This window comes from Mauremys reevesii, linkage group 1 (genome assembly GCF_016161935.1).
Source record: "Mauremys reevesii isolate NIE-2019 linkage group 1, ASM1616193v1, whole genome shotgun sequence".
Lineage (NCBI taxonomy): Eukaryota > Metazoa > Chordata > Testudines > Geoemydidae > Mauremys > Mauremys reevesii.
Window position 1 is genome coordinate 53,292,332 of NC_052623.1, and position 27,986 is coordinate 53,320,317.

General features: G+C 42.4%; 1 protein-coding gene and 1 long non-coding RNA gene across 8 annotated transcripts in view; one reads left to right on the forward strand and one right to left on the reverse strand.

Annotated features, from left to right (window-relative positions):
* Positions 1-27,986, forward strand: part of PDS5B (PDS5 cohesin associated factor B) — a 254,196-nt gene that overhangs the window by 125,022 nt on the left and 101,188 nt on the right. For all 7 annotated transcript variants that reach the window (XM_039535287.1, XM_039535243.1, XM_039535254.1 and 4 more), the window contains 6 exons: positions 8,193-8,308; positions 10,797-10,891; positions 12,256-12,401; positions 21,413-21,564; positions 22,352-22,465; positions 24,702-24,783. In XM_039535287.1, coding sequence (XP_039391221.1) covers positions 8,193-8,308; positions 10,797-10,891; positions 12,256-12,401; positions 21,413-21,564; positions 22,352-22,465; positions 24,702-24,783 — 705 coding nt within the window. The remainder of the gene's footprint in view (positions 1-8,192; positions 8,309-10,796; positions 10,892-12,255; positions 12,402-21,412; positions 21,565-22,351; positions 22,466-24,701; positions 24,784-27,986) is intronic.
* Positions 5,860-12,711, reverse strand: LOC120403744. The gene is made up of 3 exons (XR_005597711.1): positions 12,653-12,711; positions 12,104-12,189; positions 5,860-6,043 (listed from the first exon to the last, which is right to left on the reverse strand). It is a non-coding gene; the product is annotated as an uncharacterized LOC120403744 (long non-coding RNA).

Genomic DNA, 27,986 nt, shown 5'->3' on the forward strand with positions numbered 1-27,986 from the left:
TTGCAACTCCTCCCAGCTTGGTATTTTCTATGAACTATAAGTGTACTCTCTGCCATTATCTAAATCATTGATGAAGATATTGAGCAGAACCAGACCCAGAACTGATCCCTGTAGGACCCCTCGTTATGCTTTTCCAGCATGACTGTGAGTCTCTGGGAATGATTTTTCAACCAGTTTTGCACCCATCTTATAGTACCTCCATCTAGGTTGCATTTCCCTAGTTTGTTTGAGGTGGTCATGCGAGACAGTATCAAAAGCTTTACTAAAATCAAGCTATACTATGTGTACTACTTCCTCCCCCCCATCTACAAGGCTTGTTACCCTGTCAAAGACAGCTATCAGGTTGGTTTGACACGATTTATTCTTGACAAATCCATGTTGACTGTTACTTATCACCTTATTATCTTCTATGTGTCTGCAAACTGATTGCTTAATTATTTGCTCTATTATCTTTCTGGGTACAGAAATTAAGCTGACTGGTCTGTAATTCTCCAGGTTGTCTTTATTTCCCTTTTTATTGATTGGCACTATATTTGCACTTTTCCAGTCTTCTGGAATCTTACCCGTTTTCCAATAACTTTACAAAGATAAATGCTAATGGCTCAGATATCTCCTCAGTCAGCTTCTTGTGTATTCTAGCATGCATTTCATCAGGCCCTGGTTACTTAAAGACATCTAATTTGTCCACATCAAGAGGTGCAGTGCTGCCTTAGTCCTTGTATTCCGAGTTGGAGTTGGACTCGTACCACTCTGATTATAGCAGGAGCAGAAGGCCATCCTTCAGGCACCATAGGAGGTGCTGACCGAGGCAGTGGGCCCTTCAATGGCAGAACCCAGCTCAGTGACCCTTCTGGACTCCATGGGCTTTCCACCAAGCCCAGGGTTGGAGCCAATGCTCTCGCTCAGGTGCCGCTTCAGTCGTGTCTGCTACCTTTGTTCCACCACGTCCAGCTGCCGAGCAGCTACCTCTGGCATCGGTACCAACGGCAGTGTCCCCTTTGGCAGTGCCCTCGGCACCAAAGGTCTAAGTGGCTCAAATCATTGTGCCAGTGGTGCCCTAGGCACCAACTCCGGCTCCTGTGATGGCACCAGCACTGATGCCGTCATCAACACTGCTTGCACTGAAGTCGATGACCACGGTGCAGACACACCACCTGAGAGCGCCTCCAGCACCAACGTGGGGTGCGACGTTGATTCCAGTGCTCTTCTCAGCACCAACACCAGCGCCGCCCAGCCCATCACTGTCCCCACTGGCTCACATGATCCTTCTAGTGCGGACGGAAGAGAACAACCACCTCCCTTAGTGGCTTCATCCTCATCTTCCCCGGATGAGGCGCTCATGGGTGCTACCATTGCCCCAGCCCTGGAAGACTCCAGGGTGTTGCGGCAGTTGCTGTGCCAGGTTGCACAGGGTCTGGGTATTAAGACGGAAGAAGTTATGGACAATGCAGATGCTATTCTGGTCCCTTACCGCTAATTAAAACCATCATGGACATGACCAAGACCCTGTGGCAGATCCTGGTCTCCCTATAATACTGCCAAGCGCAATGAGTGGCGGTACATTGTGCCCCCCAAGAGCTATGAAAACTTATACACCAACCCACAAGCTGACTCTCTGGTGGACGCTGCAAACCGGAGAGAAAGAGGCAGGGTTTCCAAGGCCCTTCCCCCCAAGAACAGGGATGCAAAAAAGCTTGAGCTATTCGGGCAGAGGTTCAGCTCCACGGGGGGACTACAACTCTGCATTTCCAACCAACAGGCCATCGTTAGCAGGTAGGCCTACAATACTTGTTCAGTAGTGGCTAAGTTTATGCAGTTGCTCCCCTTGGACTCCTGGGCCGAGTTCTCGAGAAGGGGAGGTTGATCTCCAGGGTGTAACCATGAGAAGGGGCTCATGGCTCCAGGTATCGGGTCTCCCCTTTGAAGTCCAACAAACGATAAAGGACCTGCCTTTCGAGTGTGAGACACTATTTTCTGAGAAAACAGACAAAAGGCTAAATTGTCTGAAGGACTCCAGAGCCACCCTCAGGTCATGGGGAGGGTCTGTATCTCCAATCAGCAGAGAGACATCTTCCCGCAGCCTACCCAGACGTTCGGTCAGCAGAACCACCAAGATGGCTTCAGAAGGCATAACAGAAGTGGCAGGAGAAGGTCACGTCAACCTTCTGGCCAGAGCTCGGGAAATCCGAAGCTGTCTTTGGGCCCCAAGCATGCCTTTTGAAGGCATGGTCAAAGACAGTGTGCCACACCTGGCAATGGATCCACCCCGCCTTACTTTCTCATCCTGACTATCCCCTTTCTACCATGCATAGTCCCGTATAACCTCGGACTAATGGCTGCTCCACATGGTAGAGAGGGGATATTCCATCCAATTCTGTGCTCTCCAGCCCTTCCACCCCCCTTCCCTGTCCCTTTTCAGGTACCCTTCTCACAAGCAACTCCTTATCCAAGAGGTGCAGTTGTTCCTATCTTTAGGGGCAGTGGAGGAGGTTCCTCAGGAGCACAGGGCCAAGGATTTTTATTCCCGGTATTTCCTAATACCAAAAGCCAAAGGCGGCCTCAGGCCCATCCTGGACCTGCAGGAACTCAACAAGTTTATAAAGAAAATCAAGTTCTGCATGGTCTCTCTGGCCTCCGTCATTCCCTCATTGGATCCAGCAGACTGGTATGCCGCCCTTGACTTGAAGGACATGTACTTTCATATTGTGATTACTCATCCCCACAGGAAGTACCTCAGGTTCGTGGTGAACAACACCCACTACCAATTCACAGTCCTCCTGTTAGGCCTGTCAGCAGCACCTTGAGTTTTCACAAGTGCATGGCAGTTGTTGCCATGTTTCTGCGCAGGCACCATGTTCATATGTTTCCTTACCTTGACAACTGGCTTCGCTCGAAGACCCAAGTGGAGGCTCAAGTCAAGTTTATCAAAGCCACCTTCTTCAACCTGGGCCTCCTTTTAAATGAAGCAAAGTGCACTCTGTCCTCCGTCCAGAGGATAGAGTTTATAGGGGCAATATTGGACTTGACCCAGGCCAAGGCATACCTGCCACAAGGGAGGTTTCAGGCCCTCACTGATAAGTTTCCCACCACAACAGCAAGAAACTTCCTGAAGCTTCTGGGACACATGGTGGCTTGTACCTATCCGGTACAGCATGCCGGGCTCAAACTACGACCTCTTCAGTCCTGGCTGGCATCAGTATATGGCCCAGCCAGAGACAGCCTGGACAGGATAGTGACCCTACCTTGCCCAGTCCTCGACTCCCTCCTGCGGTGGCTCAACCCTCAGGAGGTATGCTCAGGGGTTCCCTTCGCCAGTCCGCCACCAGATCTGGCTCTCCACATTGTCAGAGAGCTGAGAGTGGTGCACCTGGTGTGCCAGGCCTTCTGGGCATACTTAGTGGGACAATGTGTATCAGTCATGATGGACAACACCACTGCTGTGTTCTACATCAGCAAAGGGGGATGCACAGTCCTCTCTGCTGTGTGAGGAAGCCCTCGTGCTGCGAGACTTCTGTGTAGAACATTCAATACACCTGCAAGTGTCGCACCTCCCCGGGGTACAGAACAAGCTGGTGGGTTACCTCAGCGGGTCATTTCACGACCACGAGTGGTCCATTCGTCCAGATGTCACGAATTCAATCTTCCACAGGTGGGGCTTTCCCCATATAGACCTATTCGCCACGCGACACAGCAGGAAGCGCCAACAGTTCTGCTCCTTCCAGAACCACAGCCCAGGCTCCAGAGCGGACGCGTTCCTCCTCTACTGGGGAGATTGTCTCCTATATGTCTTTCTGCCCATGTCACTTGTTCACAAGGTGCTCCTTAAGATCTGGAGGGAACAAGCTTAGGTTATATTGATAGCTCCAGCATGGCCCTAACCTCACCGGTACACATTTGTCCTAGACATGTCCGTGGAAGCCCCAGTCACCCTGCCGCTCTTCCCGGACCTTCTGACGCAAGATCATGGTCATCTTTAACATCCGAACCTCAGTTTGCTTCAACTCATGGCGTGGAAGCTCCATGGGTGAACCTGATGGAGCTGTCCTGTTCAGAACAGGCTAGACAAGTCCTCCTTGGCAGTCCTCTTCCATGAGAGCCACCTATGTTGCCAAGTGGAAGACGTTTTCAATCTGGTCAGCGCAGCACCATTCGTCCCCGACGCTGGCTCCGGTGCCACTTATTCTGGACTACCTTCTCCGTCTGAAGCAGCAGGGGCTTTTATTGTCATAAATAAGGGTGCATTTAGCCACCATGTAGGCCTTTCACCTGGGTGAGGAGGGCCGCTCGATGTTTGCTAACCCTATGGTCAGCTGGTTTTTAAAAGGGCTCGACAGGCTATATCCTCATGTCTGACAACCTGCCCCAGCCTGGCACCTCAACCTGGTCCTTTATAGACTAATGGGACCACCCTTTGACTCCTTGGCAACGTGCTCCCTCCTCTCTCTCTCTCAGAAGATGGTGTTCCTGGCGGTGATAACCTCGGCCAGGAGGGTGTCTGAATTCAGGGCCCTAACCTCAGAGCCACCTTATACTGTGTTCTATAAGGACAAGGTGCAGCTTAGACCTCATCCTGCTTTTCTTCCAAAGGTGGTGTTGCAGTTTCACATCAAACAGGACATCTTTCTCCCGATATTCTACCTAAGCTGCATTCCAGCGGCAGGGAGAAGACACTCCACTGTGGATGTCCACAGGGCGCTAGCCTTTTATATTGAGAGAACAAAGCCGTCAGAAAATCAGCCCAGTTATTCGTAGCAATTGCAGACAGAATGAAAGGTCTGCCCCTGTGTCATCACAATGCATTTTGTCACGGATCACATCTTGCATCTGGGAATGCTACAACCTGGAGGGGGTTCTCGCACTCCTGCTTGCTGCGCAGTCCACCGGGGCACAGGCTTTGTCAACAGTATTCCGGGCACAGGTTCAGGAAATCTGTAGAGCAGTGACGTGGTCCTCTAGCCACACTTTCACCATGCACTATGCGATTACTCAGCAGGCCAGAGATGATGTGGCTTTTGAACGAGCAGTGCTCCAGTCATTGGACGACTCTGACCCCGCCTCTTGAACTTGGGCTTGTGAGTCACCTGATTGGAATCCACATGAACAAGCACTCGAAGAAAGAATGGTTACTCACCTTGTAACTGTTCTTCGAGATGTGGTGTTCATGTCCATTGCAATACCCACCCTCCTACCCCTCTGTCAGAGTAGCTGGCAAGAAGGAACTGATGGGGTGGCTCTATTTGGGCCCCATGAAGGTGCGACTCCAGGGGGCGCCTAGGCCGATTACTGTGCACATGCGCGCATACTCACCTGATTGGAATGGACGTGAACGACACATTTTGAAGAACAACAGTTACGAGAAGGTGAGTAACCGTTCTTTACACTGACAAAAGTGACAAAGTTACACTGACAAGTGACAAAAGCCTTAGAGCAGCTACACTAGAGACCTTACAGTGGCATAGCTGTATTGGTTACAGCTGTGCCACTGTAAGTTCTCAACTGTAACCATAGCCTTTGTTTTATTTCCTTCACTCAGCTTCCAAGCCCACAGGAGTTGCTTCCTTGCATGTAGCATTTCCAAGGTGCAATAGGGCCATTAATCAATCTTTTGTATTATGATGTTCCTTGATGGCCCATTTGATTTTGATAGCCCTTCTGGATAAGTGGGGGAGAGAGATGATTCCTGTACCTGAGTTTATAAGTTAATAGCAAACATTTTCAGAGTTATAAGGCAAAACTTGCATATTTTCTTATAGCATGGAATACTGACATTAAACGTGAGACTGAAGCATGTAGCAATTTATAGGCATTTCATATAGTTTAAACACTAAGTACATTCTTATAAAACTAATACCTGTTTTGAGTAAAACTAACATACAGCTGAACTGGTCTGGTCTCTAGATATGAATTTGTTAGTTCTTAGCTAATGCCTCCAGTCTTGGTACGAGCTGGCATCTGGCTTGCCAGTGTCAGTCAGATTCTGAAATTTATATGACATAATTAGGAGTGATGCTTCCGTGTATGGTGGTATGCATGACTTTTCTCCCTGTAAGGAAAGTAGATATACACATAAGAATAGATAGGTTGTAAGTATCACATAGTGCTAGTCTGTGCAGACCTTTGGATTTTTATTTGTTTTATCCAGGTGGTTAGGCAGGAAATCGCACAAGTAGACAAATTCTTGCCATGAGTTTGGAAAAGATGCTGTAGTCTTGGAACTTGTTGAAGCCAATGACAGACAAATAATCCTATAAACTGATTAAAAGAGCAAAAGCTGAAAAATAGTGTTTTTGAAAATATTGCCAGCACCTCCCTTATTACCACATAATAGAATGGCAGATTTGGAACTGGAACACTCAGCTGAAAAAATGGACAGATAAATACACAGTTGTAACAGAATAAAATCATACTGTTGTTGCCAGTTCTTGCTAATACTAAAGCAGAGTCATAACCAGGGAATGTATTTGTTAATTTCAGAAGTAAAATATATTTAATTATTCTGTTACCAAATAAATACGGTATTCAAGCCTAAGGGTTGTCTCCATTCTCATGTGAAATTCCCAGTATTTATATGAGCAACATATTTTTGATATGGCTATTTCTTAGAACTACAGTTACATTGCAGAGCTGAGCATGTTCACTGTAAATATGTGAAATATTTTCAGATTTTGGAAATTCTGTGAAAATGTACAGCAAACATTTTCAACCTGTTCCTGAGTAGCTGGGGGTGACATTAGTGGCCACTGCTGGAGAGTGTAGTGGTGCCTACCTACAGATTGGGACATTTTGTAGTGGCCAGAACTCCTTTAAAATGGTATTGCTGGAAGTAGGAGACACCATCCAACTTGGGGCAAGCCCAACTTTCTGTGCTTTCCCCACACAATAACCATTGGTATGTAGAATATATCGAACCAGCCACAGCAGGGCACCAAGTCAGATTAGGCAATGCTAACGAAGACCACCTTGCCCTCATTTCTTGATGATAGAATCTAACTCCAAAGGAGGCAAACGGTTGGACCGATATGGTAAGGATGTCTATGATAGTAGAACAGTACCTTCCTGCCTCAACACTCCCCTTGTATTATACCAGCAGGAAGGAGACTGGAGAGTGGGAGGAGCCAGGAGTGCCCAGCTAATGACTGTGGAGGGGCAAAGAAGCAGCATTTAACTGCAAGTGTAGCCATGGGATAACCTTTTCATGTTTTCTTAGTTTATGCAAAAATAAACGCATATTGTGTGGTGAATTGTAAATGTATGGAAAGCTAACAAATGTGACAACATCTCTACAGTATATTTTAAACTGAAAGGATATGTTCTGTACTTCAAGCAGGTGGAAATGAAAATTAATAATAGAATATTTAGCTAGAATATCATTTTGAACTGTGTAGGAGCACATTTAATTTCCAGCTCAAAGCGTAGTTTTAGGAAGTGTTGTAGTTTTGGGAAGTGCTGAATTATGAAAGCCTACATTTTCAAAAGTAACCAGTGTGTTTGGGTGCCTCAGTTGGGAGACCCAAGTTTTGAGATCATTTTAAAGCGGCCTGATTTTTTTAAAGTTTGTTGTTCATCACTTTCTGAACATGAGGCCTCAAGATGTCCAAAGTTGGGCACCCAAAAATTTGAGGCATCTTATCACTAGTTTCTTTTGAAAATTTATGCTGAAGAGCTTTCAGTGACAGCTCCATAAAATCGTAGGGGCAGTGAACCTTACTCCTTGCTGAGGTTCTCATATCAACAGTAGGAGATATGCAGAGCATTTTTATAGTATACTTGTGGACCGTATTCTAAATTGTTTTAATGTTGCGTTTTATCTCATTCGTTATCTGCCTAAGTTTGGTTGTATAAGTATGCCTAACTCTTTTACTGTTTTTAACAAATACAGATAAAAAAATATTAGCAAACTGTTAATGAGGGTTGAAATAATGTACATAAGCCTGGTATTCTTTTAACAGATTTGTATTATTGGGGCACTCTACATTGCATCTTTATTTTAACTTCCTTAATTTCCATACTAATTTCTTCATCTCCATGATTAATAGTATTTTATCTCTTTGAAACACAGATTGCTGTATACCAGAACTGTATATCTTAATCTGCATTTTAATTTGTCTGAAGATAAATGTATGTAATGTAAGATAAATATGTAAAAGTCATTTATACAGTTTTTATTTTTGAAAAATGTGTTCATTTTCCAGAGCAATGACAATGAAGAACGTCTGCAGGTTGTAAAACTACTAGCAAAAATGTTTGGGGCAAAGGATTCAGAGTTGGCATCTCAAAACAAACCACTTTGGCAGTGCTACTTGGGGAGGTATACACTGTTTTAGTTCCCTTCCCACAGGGATGAACAATGAAGTATAATTCAACATTTTACAAATTTCCTATATTTAAAATAAGTATAATCTATGGATAAGTAAGAATTTTATTCTGCTGCTTGCTCTGAAATATGACACAGATAATATTAAAGATATTACATCTGTGATTCTATAGAGCTAATAATTATAAACCAGCCTGTTCCTTTACTTATATTTACAATATTAAAATTATATATTGTATATAATTACACATGTATAATTTTAATATTGTAAATATTATATTATATATTTATTATATATAAAACTATGAAATGAGTTTATAACTTTTAAAATAACATCAGATGGCATTGGTAATATCTGAGAGTTTTAAGAGATCCTGAGACTTTATATACTGTATGCTTAAAATACAATGTATCTTACTGAATAATAATTGCTGTGTTTAAAAATATTGGTATAAAGACTGTAGTGAAAGCGTACTTGATGTTGGGTCAGTGCTAATCCCTGTAGATTAATGCAAGTGGGCAATAGTTTATACTGCAAATAATATTACATCATATTAAAATGATAAAATATCAGTATTAAGGGAAATTTTCTATAGATAAAAATTTTAGAAAATTTAAATATAGAAGTGTTGTTTTGCCTGAAATTGTCTTTGAAGACACTATCAAACATGTTTTCATACTATATTTTAAAAAATACTAGATGCTAATTGGGCCTAGCAAAAAATACTTCATTGTAAAATAAAATAGTAATGAAGATGTTTTATTTCTCTGTCATCAACTAATCACAGAGGCTGTTTTAAGAAGGTTACAAATTTGAAGACTCAATATTTGTTTTATAGCATCTTTTAAACATTTGAAAAAATAAGTAACCAGTAAAGTTACATTTTGTAATAAATCCGTTGCAATAAATCCATTAAAATATAGTGTATTGTAGATTTCTATTTTCTAAATTGTGCTAAATCTTTTTATTGTATAGCTTTATTTCATTCAAATGTCATCTTTATTGTACCAAAAGTTTTTCATATATGCTGTTAAATGACATTAGAGCTGTTGTCACAATCTTGAATTTATATTTTTAAAGATTTGGACATTTAAATTTATTTAATTTAGATAATTGTAGTTTAGAGATTTTGAAAATTTAGAGATTTGATTTTTTCCAAAGAATTCCCTTTTTGAAAGGCATTTGATTTTTTTCAAAAGGTTTCCTTTTGTATAGTATCTTATTAAATTTGTATTTGATCATATTACAAAATAATTTAGAGTTGGATAGTTCTATAGGACAGTTCCAATCAAAATCAAACATGAGACTAGATTTTGTATTTTCAGATGTCCATACACTTCTGCTGAGACTGTTTTGAAAGTTTTAACTACAGACGCTACCCGACTTACACAGGCATTCCGTTCCGGAACGCCTTGCATAACTCGAATTTTGCGTAAGTCAGAAACGTATCTCCGACCATTACACCAAAAAAACCCAAAAAAACAAAAAAAACCCCTCCTCCTATTTCTACCTTACGGAACTTTTCCTGTAAGCTTGGATTTGCGTATGTCAGGTTTACGTAACTCGGGTAGCATCTGTACTTTTAAAGTGGTCCATCTTTAAACAGATTCCTTTTAGGTTACATTTGATGCATATAGAAGCCTAATAATGTTGCCTTACATTATTCAGTTCAAAGAATAATAGTTTGTTTGGGATTGACAATTTAGGAAACTAATTTTTTTAGTGAAACCCATGTGATTCTTCATATTACTATTTAAATACTTGATGTTTATGGAAATGGTGGACAGTGGACCATCTATATATTTTTTTAAACCAATGTCTGTTACCCATAAGTAAATGTCATTTGTGTTTGTGGGAGTTTTTTGTGTTCATTGAGGAAGATATTTCCATTAGTAAAGGGCAAATAAATTAACTTCATATATAGGAAATATTTCCAAGTTTCCTTTTTAAATAAGACTTTGCAAGACCAATCAAATTATCGGTGTAAAGTTAAGGATGTCCATTTTATTCATGCATCCATATATGAGAAGCATAGACACAGTTGGAAAAGAAAAAAGGGCTAGAAAACAGCTACATCTATTTTGTGTTCACTTAAGTTAGATTGCTTCATGCTGCCTAAGCTAAATGTAAAAGCAGATAGTGGTTCCTGGAGCACTTTGCCCTATGTCCCAAAACTTTCTAGTCTAATCCTAGTTATCAGTTTATCAACTGAATCTGCAGCCCTTAGAAATCAAATCAAAGACATAGAACTTAATTGTATGTATACAAGGTTGCATGATACAAAAGGACAGGAAATGGGAAGGTGTTACACTCTCACATTTTCACTTAAGAGTCTCTCTCAGAGTTTAAGATGAATCTTGGACTATCACTATTTCAGTGCTTTGTATATAGAAATAGGCACAGTGCTTTGATGGAAATGAAATAAAATGTTGTTACACATACATCTTGATTTATTAAATACAGTGTTTGTTCCTAAAACAGGTTTAATGATATCCATGTACCTATCCGGCTTGAATGTGTGAAATTTGCTAGCCACTGCCTTATGAACCATCCAGATCTAGCAAAAGATTTAACAGGTACCTGTTTTTTATTAATATTCTTCAAGATTTTTTATCTTGTTCTCAGGGGTAATAGTAGAATTAGGTATCTGGTTACTATTGTGGCTTTGCAACATTTCTGAAAAATGAGGTTTTGAAATGTGCTGGTTAAGTGGATTTTTACAGTGAATGAAATATGAAAAAGCTGATAAATATGAGCAAAGATGAATTTAAGATTTTAGACCAGATTATTCTTGTATTTTCAGTATTAATAACTACCTAATCACCACTGCCTCCATGATCTTCACAGAATATAGTATGAAGTGTTTCAGATAAGCAGAGCAAAATAACACAGACATAGCTGAGGAAATCTTTCAACTAAACTTTCAGGGCATTATTTTCAATCTTTTACTAAACAAAAGGTTAATTGTATTTCTTCTGTTGTCCTTGAAGTGTGGTTGAGTTGACTTTTGCCTGCTTTCATGTCTGATACTAGAGTTTCTGGATTACACTGTGGAACGCTTTGAGATATGGAGGAGAATAGTGGATTTGTATTGCCTTTTTTCCCCCTGGAATTAAGTTTGTGTCATTGAAAAATATATTTAAGTTCCAACCTTTATAACTATGGATCAGAACTTTTTTGACTACTGTGTCATTATTCAGTAAACTTTAAAACCGTTTTCATTATTGTGTCCTCTAGGTGAATTCTATTGTTTTAGGCAAATTATACTTAAAAAAAAAAAAGGGGGGGGGGGCAAAACCACACACACACTCTGGTAGGAATAGCTTTCAAATTTCAAAGCCTCTTTAAATGCAAGTCAGGACTTCATTATTTCTGGATGTTGTCTGTTGCACTGTGGCTTGCTGCCAGTAGCATTAATAGTTATTGTTTGCGATGATCAACTCATTTTTCTTTCATCACTGAACAATGATCAAGGTGCAATGACTTCTCGTCACCTATCAGTTTTGTACAAATTTGATTAAATGACTGTACTGGCAAAAAGGTTATGTATTTTTATTACTGATTCTGAGCTTTCTCCCCCACCCCCTGTATTGTTTTTTAAATATTGGTGATCAACCAGAGGAAATAGTTACCAGTTAGGGATACCCTGTAGTCTGGGAAAGAAAATCTTAATCTCTATATCTGAATGAATTAACTATTAACAAAAATAAAAAACTTCTAATTATAGATGAGAGCTGAGAGATTAATAGTGGAATAAAGTTTGCTAAATAAGTGGCAGTTCATCTTACCTTATGATGAATTCAGAGACTTTATACTTGATGTTTGAAATAGTGTAAAATGTGGCTGACTTTAGTCATATTTCTTTAATCAGTCTCTAGGGAATTAAACACAGTTAACGCTGCATAAATATTTCATTTTAATTATAGTATTTTTCTTTCAGAATACCTTAAAGTAAGGTCACATGACCCTGAAGAAGCCATTAGGCATGATGTTATTGTATCCATAGTTACTGCTGCTAAAAAAGATCTTTTGCTTGTCAATGATCACCTACTTAATTTTGTAAGAGAGAGAACACTGGACAAACGGGTAAGACGTAGATTAGTTCTAATAGTGATTAATCGTGTTCGTCTCAAATACCTTGTAATAAATTTAGCGTTTTGTTTTTAGATAAGAAATAACCTTCCTTTTTAAAAACACCCAAATTAAAAACTTTAATTTGAACAGATTATAAAAACTATTAAATAATACAAAAACATTTGCTGTTGATAGTTTAAAGTTATTCATCTCAAATTTCCAGTTTTTAAAGTATTTTGAAGTCTGGTTTTAACATTTTTTACCATTAAAGAGAAAAATAACTTGTCATTGAAAGATTATTGGTGAAATATCTGGTAACACCATCATGTGTCTTTGTCAAAGACAGGTAGACGACAAACTACATTGTTTGTTGTATTGCATCATAGAGTAATAGAGTGTTCACTTGAGTCCACTTTCTTCTCTTCCTCCTAGGGCAGGGGTGGCCAACCTGAACCTGCGAAGGAGCCAGAATTTACCAATGTACATTGCCAAAGAGTCTCAGTAATATGTCATCAGCCCCATATCAGCTCCCCCCGCTCCCAGCGCCTCCCACCCACCAGCAGCCCTGCTGATCAGCACCTCCCCCTCCTTCCCTGCACCTCCCGATCAGCTGTTTTGTGGCATGCAGGAGGCTCTGGGGAGGGGGAGAAGTAAGGGCATGGCAGGCTCAGGGGAGGGGAGTGGGAAGGGGTGGAGTGGGGGCAGGGCCTGTGGCAGAGCCAAGGGTTGAGCAGTGAGCACACCCTGGCACATTGGAAAGTTGGTTCCTGTAGCTCCGGCCCTGGAGTTGGTGCTTAAACAAGGTACCGCATATTAACTTCTGAAGAGTTGCATGTGGCTCCGGAGCCACAGGTTGGCCACTCCTGTCCTAGAGCATGGGAGAATGGGTGTCACCCATTCAGCTCTGAGAAATATCCCTTCTTCAAGTGAATGCTTATGTGTATTCCACACCACAGTAGGTGTGCGTGCTTGCCACGTGCACCGGTGCCGGAAGTTTTTCCCTTAGCAGTACCCGTAGGGGGGAGCACCGCTGCGACCCCTAGAATGGCGCCTCTGTATTGCGCTGTAACAGGAGCTGCGCACTCTCCCCACCCTCAGTTCCTTCTTGCTGCTGGTGAAGGTAGTCGGAATGTTACGCTCCAGCTTTGCTGTAGCTCTCCTATTAGCCTAAGTAGTACTTGTCTTTTCCAGTAGTTGGATAACTTCTTTAGTTAGTTGCCTGGTGCAGGGCATGCCCCAGGCTTCAATTCATCTGACTCCTGTCGCAGTTATATGCCAAGAAGCGACTTGCACACTCAGTGTCTCCGCTGCTTGGGCAAGACCCATGTTACAGACCGCTGTAAAATCTGTAGATCGTTCAAGCCTTGAACTAAACAAGAGTGGGATTTCCGGCTCCAGGCCTTGCTAATGGAGTCTGCGTTGGCCCTGGCACCGGCATGCCATCCGCACACGGCACCGGGCACCGTGTCCTTGGTGCGGAGTGAGGCTCCCTCCACCAGCCGGCACCGCTAACCCGCTAAGAAACAGGGAAAGACTCAGCGGCGCTGACAAAAAGACAGGGGTGAGGCTGGACCGGAGTTGGGCAGCCCACAATCCCCTTGGGGACCCAGACCTCCGACTCGCGCTGAGTGGAGTAGCCTGGTCCTGTCTGCGCATGTCTCTCCCGCGGTGAGAATGCCATCATGGCCGGAGGCTGCACAGGCCACATGTGACATCCTCTCCCTTCTGGTGCCGGGTGTGCCGCTTGAGACAGGTACCTGGCCCCGAGGGAAGCTGCTGTTGGGAGCACACAAGCCCTCCCTGGCAGGACACAGTCCCCGTTCCGAGGACCGCGTGCTGCCCTGTTCGACGAGGTCTTCACTTAGCTCGTGTCCGCCCTCCACTCTGCTCAGATTGGCTGACTCGCCCGCGCGGGATGACTACGAGAGCAGCACTTCCGACAAGTACCGCTCCTCGTCGTCGAGGTCCAGATCTCAAGGTCAGCACCGACACGACCATAGACGCTCCCGCCGCTCTTACGACACCGTGCGGTCAATGGTGACTTCTGCTTCAGCACCCAGCTGCCCGTCCCCGAGCTGCACTGCCCCTCAAGAGCAGTTTGCACTGCCCAGTACCCAAGCCGGTCAGTGGCAAGGGGCACCGTGGCAGGGGCAATGGTATCAATGGGCACCCCACGCCCATTCGGTGTGTCTGCTGCAACAGAGTCTAAAGTCGATGGGTACCGAGCAGGCAGTACCGGGCCTGGATTTGGTCTTGGGGATCGAACCACTGGCACCTCCCGATGCCCTGGGAGCCAGACCGGCCCCCTTGCCGGAGGAGACCATAGTGGCCCCTCCACCCATTCTACAGGAGGACTTTTAAGGCTCTTCAAGAGCTCCTAAAGCGGGTGGCCTCAAATCTCCAACTCCAGGCTGAGGAGCCGGCAGACACCCTTTTCAACGTGCTGTCCTCCTCGGCACTAGGCCGTGTGGCCCTACCTCTCCACCAAGGAGTAGCCAACATATTGACTGCTCTATGACAGGTGCCAGGGAAGCTGGGGTTTATCTCCAAAAAAGCAGAGAGAAAATACTTTGTCCCGGCTAAGGGACACGAGTACCTGTACTCCCACCCAGCACCCAACTCCGTGATGATGGAGTCAGTCAACCACCGGGAATGCCACGGTCAGCCTGTGCCTACCCCCAAGGACAAAGACACCAGGAGACTGGTTTCTTTTGGCAGGAAGGTTTATTCTTCCTCGAGCTTCCAGCTCAGGGTGGCCAACCACCAAGCCCTGTTGAGCCACTATGATTTTAACTTATGGGGGTCTCTACTGAAGTTCGAGCCTCTTCTCCTGGAGCGGGACAGAAGAGTTCAAGGCTCTCTGGTTGAGGAAGGGGCAGCAGCAGCAAAAGCAGCCCTCCAGGCCTCCTTGGACACAGCTGACATGGCAGCCCCATTCGATGGCCTCGGCCATATCTATGCGTAGGGCGTCCTGGCTTCTGCTGTCTGGTCTGTCTGCAGCGTCCCGGTCCTTGATGCAGGATCTTCCCTTCGATGGGAAAGCGCTGTTTGCGGACCAAACCAACGTCCGCCTGCATGGAATGAAAGATTCCCGCACCACCCTGCAAACTCTGGGTCTATATGTCTCACCAGCAAAGGACAAACCTAGGCCGCAGATCTCAGCGCCTCCCGCTAGGGGCAGATATGAGCCCCCGCCTAAGAGACCGAGGGAGCAGATACAGGTCCCAGCGTCGTCCTGCTCGGCCCTGCGAATGGCAAGAGTCAGTTTTGACTCTTTGCGGGGGGCAACTGGGCCTGTTGCCACGGAAGCCTCCCAGTTGTTAAAGTTTGTATTCTGCAACCATTTATCTGCATTCCGAGTGAAGTGGTCCCATATAATGTCAGACCAGTGGGTCCTAAGCACTATTTCCAGGGGCTACATGTTGCAGTTCGCCTCACCCCCACTCCACCACCCTCCGCCCCGGGAGGACCTCGGGGAACCGGAACATGCCCCCCTTCTAAGCCAGGAGGTGGCACACGTCCTCGGGCGCGGTGGAGAGGGTACCGGTAGAATTCCAGGGCAATGGGTTTTACTCCTGATATTTCATGATCCCGAAGGCAAAAGGCAGGTTCTGGCCCATCCTGGACCTATGGAATCTCAACAGGTTTATGGTCCGTTACAAGTTCCACATGGTATCCCTGACATCCATCATTCCGTCCCTAGACCCGGGGGATTGGTTTGTGTCCCTGGACCTCCAGGATGCGTATTTCCACATCCATATTTTCGAGGATCACAGGTGCTTCCTCCGCTTCCTGGTATGGCGGGACCATTACCAGTTCACGGTCCTTCCTTTTGGCCTTTCCACGGCCCCCAGGGTTTTTACCTAATACATGGCAGTGGTGGCAGCCCACCTCCGGAGGAATGGGCTGCAGATTTTCCTTACTTAGATGATTGGCTCCTCAAGGGCAACTCCCGGTCTCAGGTACAGGCCCAGATGCAATACTTGCTGTCCACATACACAGGTCTGGGCCTAGTGGTGAACGAGGCCATGTCCATGTTAGTACTAGTCCAGTGCATACACTTCATAGGGGCTCTGCTACACTCCCTAGAGGCCACAGCCTCTCTTCCCTGGGACAGGTTTGAGACACTCAAAAGTCTCATAGCGTCGGTCATGACCTTCTCTGTGACCACGGCAAGAGTGTGCCTTCAAATCCTACGTCACATGGGAGCATGCACTTCCATGGTGCGGCATGCCCGACTCAGAATGAGGCCCCTCCTGCTCTGGTTAACCTTCCAGTATTCCCAGTCCAGGGACAGCCTAGACAAGGTTGTCCCAATACCACCCAACATAGCGGCCGCTCTGCAGTGGTGGTCCCTCCCAAGCAATATGCTGAACAGGATTCCCTTCCGAGAAGCCCCTCCCTCACTAGACCTGGTGTCGGATGCCTCAGATCTGGGCTGCGGAGCCCATATAGGGAACATTCAAACCCAAGGCAGATGGTCGACCTTGGAATTGTCCCTCCACATAAACGTCAGGGAGTTCAGGGCAGTATGCCTGGCAGGTATAGCGTTCAGTTTGCACCTTTGCGGGAAGGCGGTCAGAGTCCTCACGAACAACATGGCTGCAGTGTATTACATCAACAGGCAGGGGGGCACACGTTCCTCAGCCCTGTGCCAGGAAGCCCTGGACCTATGGGAGTTTTGCAGTCCTTCCACTTACCCGGCGCGCACAATGTGTGAGCCAATCACCTCAGCAGGGTGTTTTCCCACCAATACGAGTGGTCACTCCACTGGGAGGTTGCCCGACAGCTTTTCTGAGAGTAGGGAGCTCCCTGTGTCGACCTCTTTGCTACTGCTGAGAACTGATGCTGTCCCCAGTTCTGCTCCAGGGCAGGGGCAGAAACGGGGGCGATCTCAGCTGCATTCCTCTGGTGGTCAGGCCAACTGTTCTATGCCTTTTCACTGTTCCCACTGATAGGCAAGGTCCTGCAAAAAGTAAAGACAGACAAGACAGGTCGAGGGTTATCCTCATAGCCCCGGATTGGGCCTGCCAACGTTGGTACGGGACCCTCCTGCAACTTCTAGCAGCCCCCCCGCGGAGGCTGCCGCTCCGCCCGGATCTCCTCTCTCAGAAGAGGGGATGCTTTTCCACCCCAACCTGGCCACGCTTCACCTGACAGTGTGGTTGCCCCATGGTTAAACAAGGAGGAGGGAAGGTTTTTGGAGGATGTCAGACGAATTCTGCTGGAGAGCAGAAAGCCGTCCACGTGACGGATGTACCTTGCCAAATGGTCTAGGTTCTCTAGGTGGGTGGGGGATTGGGGCGCCTCCCCATCATCCACATCCCTCCAGCTCATTCTCAATGATCTCCTGTCCCTTAGGACCTAAGGACTAGCTCCTGCCTCCGTCAGGGTACATTTAGTGGCCATTTCAGCCTTCCACCCTCCGGTGCAGGGTCACTTGGTTTTCTCCCATCAGATGACCTCCCGCTTTTTAAAGGGCCTAGATTGTGCATTCCCGCATGCCAGGGCCCCGGTCCTGCAATGGGATCTAAATCTAGTGCTATCCTGCCTAATGGGTCCTCCTTTTGAACCCTTGGCCATTGTTCCTGGTCCCACCTGTCATGGAAAGTGGCATTTTTGGTGGCTCTCACCTCATCCTGTCGTGTCTCGGAGCTTAGGGCCTTGACATCGGAACCCCCATATACGGTCTTCCACAGGGATAATGTCCAGCTTTGCCCACACCCTGCATTTCTCCTGAAGGTGGTCCCCACCTTCCATATGGATCAGGACATTTTCCTACCAGTACTCAGTCCTAAGCACCATTTCTCCAATGCTAGACGTACGTAGAGCGCTGGCCTTTTACTTGGACCGAACCAGGCCATTCAGGAAATCCTCACAGCTGTTCGTTGTGTCGGCCAAGCGTATGAGGGGACAGCCAGTTTCCACCCAGCGGCTTTCCTGCTGGATCACCTCGTGCATGCACACGTGTTACGACTTGGTAAGGGTTCCCCCGCCGCCTATCATGAAGGCGCATTCTATGAGAGCTCAAGCCTCGTCGGCCGCCTATGTAGCCCACGTCCCTATCCAGGACATATGTAGCGCTGCCACATGGTCCTCTGTCCACACTTTTTCCTCGCACTATGCGATCGTTTCCTAAGCACAGGATGACGCCGGGTTTGGTAGAGCGGTACTCCCTACTGGAAACCTTTAAGGTGTATTCCACATCCCACCCTCCTTCCCCTCTGTTGGAGTTGTCTGGCAAGAAGGGACCGATAGTGAGGGGAGTGCGCATTTCCCCTTATAACGTGATATAGAGGCACCACTCCTGGGGTCACAGCGGTCCTCCCCCTTACGGGTACTGCTAAGGGAAAAACTTCCGGCACCGGTGCACGTGGTGAGCACGCACACCTACTGTGGAATACACCTGAGCAACACATCTCAAAGAATGCCAGTTATGGAACAGGTAACTGTCCTATTTTAAATATCATGTTACCATTGTGTAATCATTATCCTTCCAGCTGAAGAAAACTTGGCAGGATTCCCTTTGGAGAAATTCTTCTTCTTCTTCTTCTTCTTATTCGCTCCCTGTGGAGCATAAGGCGCCAACCACTTTCCTCCATTCATTTTGTTCTTGAGCGAGACAGCAGAGTTCATCCCACTTTATTCCCATACCTTTCATTTCCTCTTCAATGGTCCTTCGCCACGTCCCCAATGGTCTACCTTTCCTCCTCCTTCCTTGTGGTGTCCATCGTAGGGCAATACGAGGGTGTCTATCAGCACCCATTCTCAATACATGCCCCAGCCACCTCCATCTTCGTTGTTTGGCTTCATCCACTATATTGTTGATGCCCGTTAATCGGCTCACTTCAACATTGGTGATACGCTGCGGCCAATGTATGTTAAAAATTCGCCTAAGACAACTTCCTTCAAAGCCCCGAAGCTGACTTTCTATTTTCTTTCTGGTCCTCCATGTTTCCGCCGCATAGAGCAACACAGAGCGGACGTTTGACCTATAGATCTCTACCTTGGTTTTCATTTGCAAGATGGTTGACCTCCAAATATTCTGAAGTCTATAGAATGCATTTGCTGCAAGACCGATTCTGGTAGATATCTCCTACTGAATATTGCCATCAGCCGATATGTAACTACCAAGATATTTGAAGTCGTTCACCTCCTCCAATTCTACATCACATAACACTGTCTTTGTCGAGCTGGCTGTTTTTACTTTCATTATTTTGCTCTTACCGGCATGGATATTAAGTCCTACGCACCTTGCTACTCTACCTACTCTGGAAGGAGAAGGGTGAAAAGTGAACAAAAAGGAGATTGGCGGTCCGTCTGAGAGCTCGAAATCAGGGCGATATCATCCACAAAGTCACAGTCTTCAATATGACCAGAGGGTCCCCATGCGATCCCTCTTGGCCTATCTTCAGTGGCTTTCCGCATCACCCAATCTATGACCACAAGAAATAGGATGGGCGAAATAACGCACCCTTGTCTAACTCCCGTTCTCACATGGAACTACTCGCTCTGCTGTCCTTCATGGCGAACACAACACTTATTGCCGGCATACATATCTTTGAAGATGTTAATCACTTTCGGAGGGAATCCATATATTTTTAAGATATTCCAAAGAGATGGATGGTGGACGCTATCAAATGCCTTCTTAAAGTCGAGGTAATTAATAAACAGTGGCGAGTTCCATTCAAGAGATTGTTCCATTATCTTACGTAGTGCAAATATCTGATCAACGCATCCTCTCCCACTCCTAAATCCTGTTTGTTCTTCCCTCAGGATCTATTCTACTGCTTGTCTTATTCTCTGTAACAGAACTCTGCAGAAAACCTTCCCGAGCACTGATAGCAAGTTTATACCTCTCCAATTACCACACAAAGACAAATCACCCTTCTTTGGTAATTTCACAATGATACCTTTCTTCCATGCTTCAGGTACCTTCTCTTCTTCCCACACCTTGTTGAATAGCTCCTTTAAAATCCCGGCACTCGTATTCAGGTCGGCTTTTAGCATTTCTGCGGTTATTCTATCTTCACCTGGTGCCCTGTCTAATATTTTGTCTTCTCTAATATGGAGAAATTATTGGTGGTCCTTTATACTTAGATGGAATAGTCACTGCTAAACACTGAGGCATTCTCTTGCTCTAGGGCCTGAATATCCTGTTTCTGTAATGCTCTGTCCCTGTCAGCTCATACCTAGAGAACAAAAATCAAACCATAGTCTTGCATTGTAGTACTGTGGATTGTGTTCAGTGTAGGTCTTATAACTATTTTAATGGTATTTTCTGTATCATTTGTTGTCTTTGTTATATTAGTATTTGTAAATAAAAATGAAATCCTTCCAAGATATTGAAATATTTTTTGAAAAATGTGGAACACAGAATTCAAAATTTATTGTGGATTAAAGTGAAAAATATTCAATCATCCTCAGCTTGTCAAGTTGCTCACTTTTAATTAGAACCTTGGAAGACTGTGATCAAATTCACTAACTTCCAAACTTGTGCGTTTTTTAAATTCCAGTTAACCATATTTCATTATTCAGTAAACTTTAAAACTGTTTTCATGTATTCTAAATAACATTAATAGCAAGCAAACTGAGGGAAAACTTTACCAATCATTGTCATTTTCTGATTTTATTTTTCTCATTTGATGACATGCTTTCCCCTTATGCAGCCATAAAATAATGGTAGGTATTCAGCATAGTTCCCTGAAGGAAAAAAATATTTTGATATTAGAAATATTACCCATTAAAGTCCAGAGGGTTTGTTGCTTACTCAGATATTCGTTTTATTCACATGCTAGCTATGAATGGTGATGAAAATGTTGGTAGTTGCAGATATAATGATAAATATAAAACTTTTTAGTAAATTTAATAAAATGCAGTAAACTTTTTTTAAACAAATTAGAATCACTATTTTGGTTTTTTAAGGAAAAAGCAAATATTTCTTTGCCAAGAGATATTTTCTTTTAAAATATTTTTTAAAAATTGTTTGTTTTGAGTTTTAAAACTGCGATATTATTTTTTAGTGGAGAGTGAGAAAAGAAGCTATGATGGGACTTGCCCAGATATACAAGAAATATTCATTACAGTCAGAGGCGGGAAAAGAAGCTGCAAAACAAATTTCATGGATCAAGGACAAACTGCTGCATATATATTATCAAAACAGTATTGATGACCGGTAGGTCAGTTTACTAGGTTTTGAGGATTAGAGACTTGTTATATGGAGGTTGCCTAGCTTTCTAACTTGAATTTATTTTCTGATTGTTAAATGATGATAAAAGGAAAAAATAAATATAATATTTATATAGGTCAACTTGTGTTCTTACTTGGACACTGCCAAGTTGTGTTCCATTTTTTTTTTAAACTCAGAAGTATTGCTTCAGTGGAGTAGAATTACTCTAGTTCTCTTTTCTGTGTTTTTCACTCATCCCATGTTAGTGTTCAAAAAGTTGTTTGCTTTATTAATTTATTCTTTTGATTTATGCATTGCACATATCAGCAAATATGTAGGGACATATAAACTTTAAGAATAAATACAGTAGAATCAAACACATGCAATGTCAGATGACCCCTTACCCATGAGGTAAAAGCTTCCATCCTCTAAACTCCCTCACTTGGAAAAAGCCTACTAATTCCAGTGTTCTGATCTAAAATAATCTCTACATACTTTGATTCATACCCAAATTCCAATACGCTTGAGTCTAGTAAGCATAGTCTTTTTTGTGTCAGACTCTGGTGGTAGGATTATTATAACTTTTAGCTCTGTTCTGATCAAGTTCTACTTGAGACCATTAATGGGAATTAAGTGGCTTGCTTTCAGATTTCTCAGCAGCATCCATCTTCTTGTGTAAACCTACCACAGACTCTGTTGGTCTGAGAATTTTTAAATGAATGTTTTAGTAATTTGAATTTAGAACCACCTTGCTGCTTTATAGCTAATGTTCCTTCTTAATATTCTCTTTCAGATTGCTTGTTGAACGCATCTTTGCTCAATATATGGTCCCTCACAATTTGGAAACAAATGAACGAATGAAATGTTTATATTACCTTTATGCAACACTGGACTCAAATGCTGTGAAGTATGTTTCGTATAATAATTGTGAATTTGAATATATTTTACCTTTGCAGCACTAAGAGGTTTGACAGGGTTACTTTATAGAGAATATTTAATGTAGAGATCCTAATAAACCTGGATGGAGCTGCATAGGTCTGTCTTGGGCCTCCAACTAAGTGATCTTAGGCAAGTCATCTAACATCTCTGTGCCAGAGCTGCTTCATTTGTAAAAATTATATTCCTTTGTAAAGTACTGTATTTGTACAAAGTATTAGCACTGCTTTGCATAAATGTTGGAAAAACTGTAGATGGTTCAGGCCATAGTGGACAAATCCTTTTAATAAATTATCAATAAACATACAGTGCTAAAATGTTTATATATAATCTCTTTTAACTCAGGGCTTGAAAAATTTATCAAACACCTACTAATCAGATGACTAAACCCACTAATCATAAATAGATATGAAAGGTGTGCCCAGGAGCAAATCCCTGGTGAGAAGCAAGAGCACCATATCCTTTTATAGCTGCTGGAAATGGGGAAGTAGGGGTGCTGTTTCTGGATCATATTTGGCAGCTTGGTCTCCATTATTCTACCCTACCTTCAGTATTCTGGCTTGCTCAAAGGGGAGAGCGACGAAAGTAGTCTGTTGTTCAACCCTTTCCCCATAGCACCTGTTTTTGGTAACTGCAGAGCTTGCGTCTGCTGCTGTTCATCGCTCTCCCAAGCAGAAGCATGAATTTGACTTGATTATTGATAGTTTTACTGCTGCCTCCAGGGTTCAGAAGCTGACCAAGAGTGTTGTTAATTTCACTGTGCTCCTATTTGACAGTGCTATGAGCATTACAGTAACCGTGGAGCTCTATGCCTGCAAACTCAGGAAAAATATATATTCTATTTGGTTTACATTTGGTAGATTATTTTAGCCACTCTAAGGGACAGAAACATAATTATTTCCGAATGAAAGCTTTTAAGTGCTGCGTAAGTTGTTGCCTAAGGCCTCCACACATGCCATTTTGTCTTGATCTTTTAATAGTGCTGCATTGCTGTAGCATGTATTTAACTTGGTCAAGAACAATTTAAAAAAAAGTATCAGAGGGGTAGCCGTGTTAGTCTGGATCTGTAAAAGCAGCAAAGAATCCTTTGGCACCTTATAGACTAACAGACGTTTTGGAGCATGAGCTTTCGTGGGTGAATACCCACTTCATCGGATGCAAGACGAAGTGGGTGAATACCCACTTGCATCTGACGAAGTGGGTATTCACCCACGAAAGCTCATGCTGCAAAACGTCTGTTAGTCTATAAGGTGCCACAGGATTCTTTGCTGCTTTAAAAAAAAAAAAAAAGTTATTTCTTTAGCATTACTGTAAGAACTGTTACATGGTTTAAGTTGAAAAATTGTGGCATAGATGTCCTTAAAACTGTTGCAGTGAAATAAATAAATAGCTATCTTAAGAGTAGAAGGAATTGCTTTCCCTTTCCAGGATTTATTTTGGGCAAAATAACAAATGACAAAAAAATCTTCATTCTGCTTTTGCTACTGTTGTTTTTCTGTAAAGGTTCATAAAGCTGTAGCAATACATATTTTAAAAACTATACCTTAATACATTTTAAAAGTTTAAAAAACGCATTTTTATCAACAATGGACTGTAAAATTTGGTGATTTTTGTTTTTCAAAATGATTCTGAGATTAGAGGATTTTTAAAAATGTAAGTTATTTGCCTTTGGGGGAGGGGTTTGATTTTGTTCCTTTATATAATGTTCCTAAGATTATTCTTACAAGTCCAGTCTGGTCTCTTCTTTGTCAAGTTGCTGCTCCTGCAAATAAAAAAAGGCAGCTGGTTGAAAGATACTGCTTTAAACCAATGGACTGTTAAGTGTTATCTGGTGTAACATACCATGTTTCAAAGTATTTAGGACACCGAGCTCAGACTTGTTCAAATAAGAACTCTTTGTAGAGGAGACATATGACTTGCACCACCGTTTTTAAAGGTGAAATAATCAGAAGTTGTTAATAATAGTAATAGTACAGGTATACTAGCAGAACCTTTAAAATAAAAGACAAGCAATTAAACGTCATACCACAGGGGAAACAATTTTATTTATACTTTGAACTTGTGACTAGTTGAGCAAACCCTGGAAAATGCTCAGCACCTCAAATTTCATTGAAGTCAATGGGAGTTGAAGTTACTTGGTATATTATAGGTTTACAGGCATGTTAATAAGTAGCAGCTTCTATCAGTTAATTTTTTTTTCACTTCAGAGCATTGAATGAGATGTGGAAATGTCAAAATCTGCTACGACACCAGGTAAAGGACTTGGTCGACTTAATTAAACAGCCCAAAGTAAGTTAAGTTCCTTCTTGAATTATTTTGTGTGTATATCCCTTATGGCTTTACTTAAAGGGACACACTATTAATTGATGTCCAGAACCTATTACCTGTGAGCTAAAATTTGCCATGCTTACTCTGACAGATGTGAAATCTTTTGGAAACCCAAATAAAATTCTGACAGACTATATATGAGATAGCAAAGTGTGTGTGTGTTTATGGTAGGAGGTGTGTTTTTTGTAGCTACTTGGAAAATTTTTAAAAATATGAAATAGGGTTAAAGAGAGATTTTGTTTGGATTTAAATACTAGTATTTAAAAGCCACATCTTGCAGGAATGTATTCGGGCTGGAGAATTAGAAATTGAAACTGACCAATCTATTTCTGATGGCCAAACTGAGTAAAGTACAAGGAAGTAAACAAACATTGAAAACTTATTTTTCATCATTAAATTATTTAATATAACAATAAATTCAATTATTTTCCACCACAACAGTGTGTTTAAAAAAAAAGTATATTAATTATCCTGACAGTGTTCATTTTATGTTTTCTTTCTGAAAGTTGTTAGAAATTCATTTGGTTATTCCAAACACAGAGAATTTAGTTACAGTTAAAAATTTATATGACAATGATAGAAAAAAATAAACATTTATTTGGAGGTAAGTGTGTTGCATATAAATATTGAATAATAAATATTATTTCTACAACTTAGTGTAAAATTCTGTAAAATCAGTGTTTTGCTTGACACCTAACAGTATAGCAGAATTTTACACACCCACACACGTACACGTGTGAGTGTGTGTATAGAAGCCCAGTATCCTGTCATCCGAAGGGGTCAATGCCAGGTGCTTCAGAGGGTATGAACAGGGCAGTTATCTAAAGATTCATCCCCTGTTGTCCAGTCCCAGCATATGTTGAAATATGTGAATTTGTTACAAGATTTTTCTGTTAAAGCTTTGAAAATATTTCTGATTTGGGGTGACATCTGTGTCACAAAGTAAATCTTATGTTTCCCATTAATTTTTAAACAAATGGTATGTAGTGTTGAGGAAACATGAGCGATTACAACATTTAGGTATTACAGTGCAATAAGTGTACATAGTATCTACAATTGAAAGCAAAAATGTTAATATGCAGTGTTATGTTTGAGATTCTGAAGACATAACGAGATCCAGTTACTATTTTCACTGAAACTATAATTGCATTCTTTCCCTGTTGCTCATGTATTTCTGCATGTATCAGTATATTATCTAATATGTCCTTTGCAGTGCTGTGCCCTGCTCTTGCAAATAAATGAACATTATGATCCAATAGGTCTTTCCTGTTTCTTACAACTATGATGTTATAGGTGGCAGGAGCCAAGTTATATTTGCAGGGGGAATCATTCTAATTCAATGCATTTAATATCTCAACCATAACACAGCATTAAAGGATTATGATGCAATAATTGTATAGTATGTACAGTTAAATATAAAAAAATTCTCCATTTTAAGTTGCTTTATTTAAAAAAAAAATATTAGTTACATTCCAGTTGTAAATTCAATTATTTATTAGTACATTCATGCACACTATAATTTTTGCATGCTTGTTTCTTAATCTTTCAGTTATTTTTCATTGAGGACTAGTACTTTTTGAAATAAGACCGTTACAAGTTTGAAAAATAAACTTTGGTTTTGGATCATTTTGTAGAATGCAAAAAGAAATTTTGTAAAATTTCCTGACTGGTGAAAAACATGATTTATTTTATTCATTGTAATCTTTCTAAAAAATAACCTGAATTTTGTCAAACTTTCAAATATCCTCAATGCCTGAGAAATTTCAGTTGAAAGACTGTTATTTTGGAAATTTATATCTACCTGAAAATGAGTGCTTTGTCATCAATTTTAGCATCAGACTGGTGTGACATAACACCATAATATTAAAACTGAAGTTTCAGTCAAGGGTTCCATGAATATTGTATTTTAAAAATAGTTTTGTTATGCTGCTGAAATATTTGTGTTCATATGTGGTGTTTTCATCAGTTTCATACTCTTCTGATGTAAGAAATATTTAGTACTGGAGTGCTGTAGGCTTAGTCAGTCTCTGGAAAAAGTGCTGGAAAAAGAATTTCATACTAGGAAAAACTTCCAAATAAGCAATTCTTAATCCATTCAACTATCAAGTAGTACTCATAAATTCTCTTTGTTAATGATCAAGTATTTCTCCTTATTGGCTATTCCCTGATTGCCCTTCTCTGCATACTTAACTTTTCAGTTATCACCATATGGAATTTGATATCACAATCTATAGTGTCATTAACTTGTGTTTGTCTGCAGTAGCAAGGAGAAGTTGCTGTTGTGAAGGTGCTGTTGATCTCATTAGACATATTCCTTCACTAAAATAGTAGGGTATATAGAAAAATCACAAAGCCTTTCTTTAAAAGCTATTAGGAAGCCAAATTATCAGCAAAAATAAATTGTCTTGGCATGAAACAGATGTAGATAGTTGCTTTAAGGGGGATGTTGTGTCATTGAATTGGTGAAGTATTTGAGTTTAAAATGTTAAACAATAAGTGCTTATCTCAGAATGGGTTAATTTCTGCTAATCTACATTCTCAAGCCTAAATAAATGGTCTGTCCCTGGCAGGTGTTGCTCTTGAAGACATGTGAACTGATCACCAGACCTTTTGACTTTTTCAAATGGAGATTTCTCATGTGGTGGTACTTAAGGAGGCTCTTCAGTTTTTCCTTGCTCCAAGATAGATGCGCTTATTTCCCTTGGGTGATCATGCCCCCATTGCAGGTGATACCATGTTATCTGTAGCAGGAACATGGTGCAGGGTCTTTGCTGCTGCTTCTTCTCTTCCTTTCCCGTACTGGTCCAGTAGGTGATTCTCCTTGATTTGGGTTCCTCTCCTCTCTCGGGTCAGACAGTTGAACCTTTGATACTATAGAGTTAAACAGAGAAGGGTCTCCTGCCTCTAGCAGATCAGCTTTTATTCTTCTTTGCCCTAGGCTCCTGCTCATGAAGATGAGCAGACTCCATCTGTTTCTGTCAGTATGTCTTCAGAATGTTCTGTCTCCTGCAAGGATGTGGGGATGAAAGGCTGACCTGTCCTTCAGGTTACTGATTCTATACCTCTGTGTGGTGAATCTCCTTTCTTCTCCTAGTTTGGACAGGCACATAAAAAGTGTCTGGATCTTGCCTTGCAAAAAGACATTACACCGAAGTACCATTTGA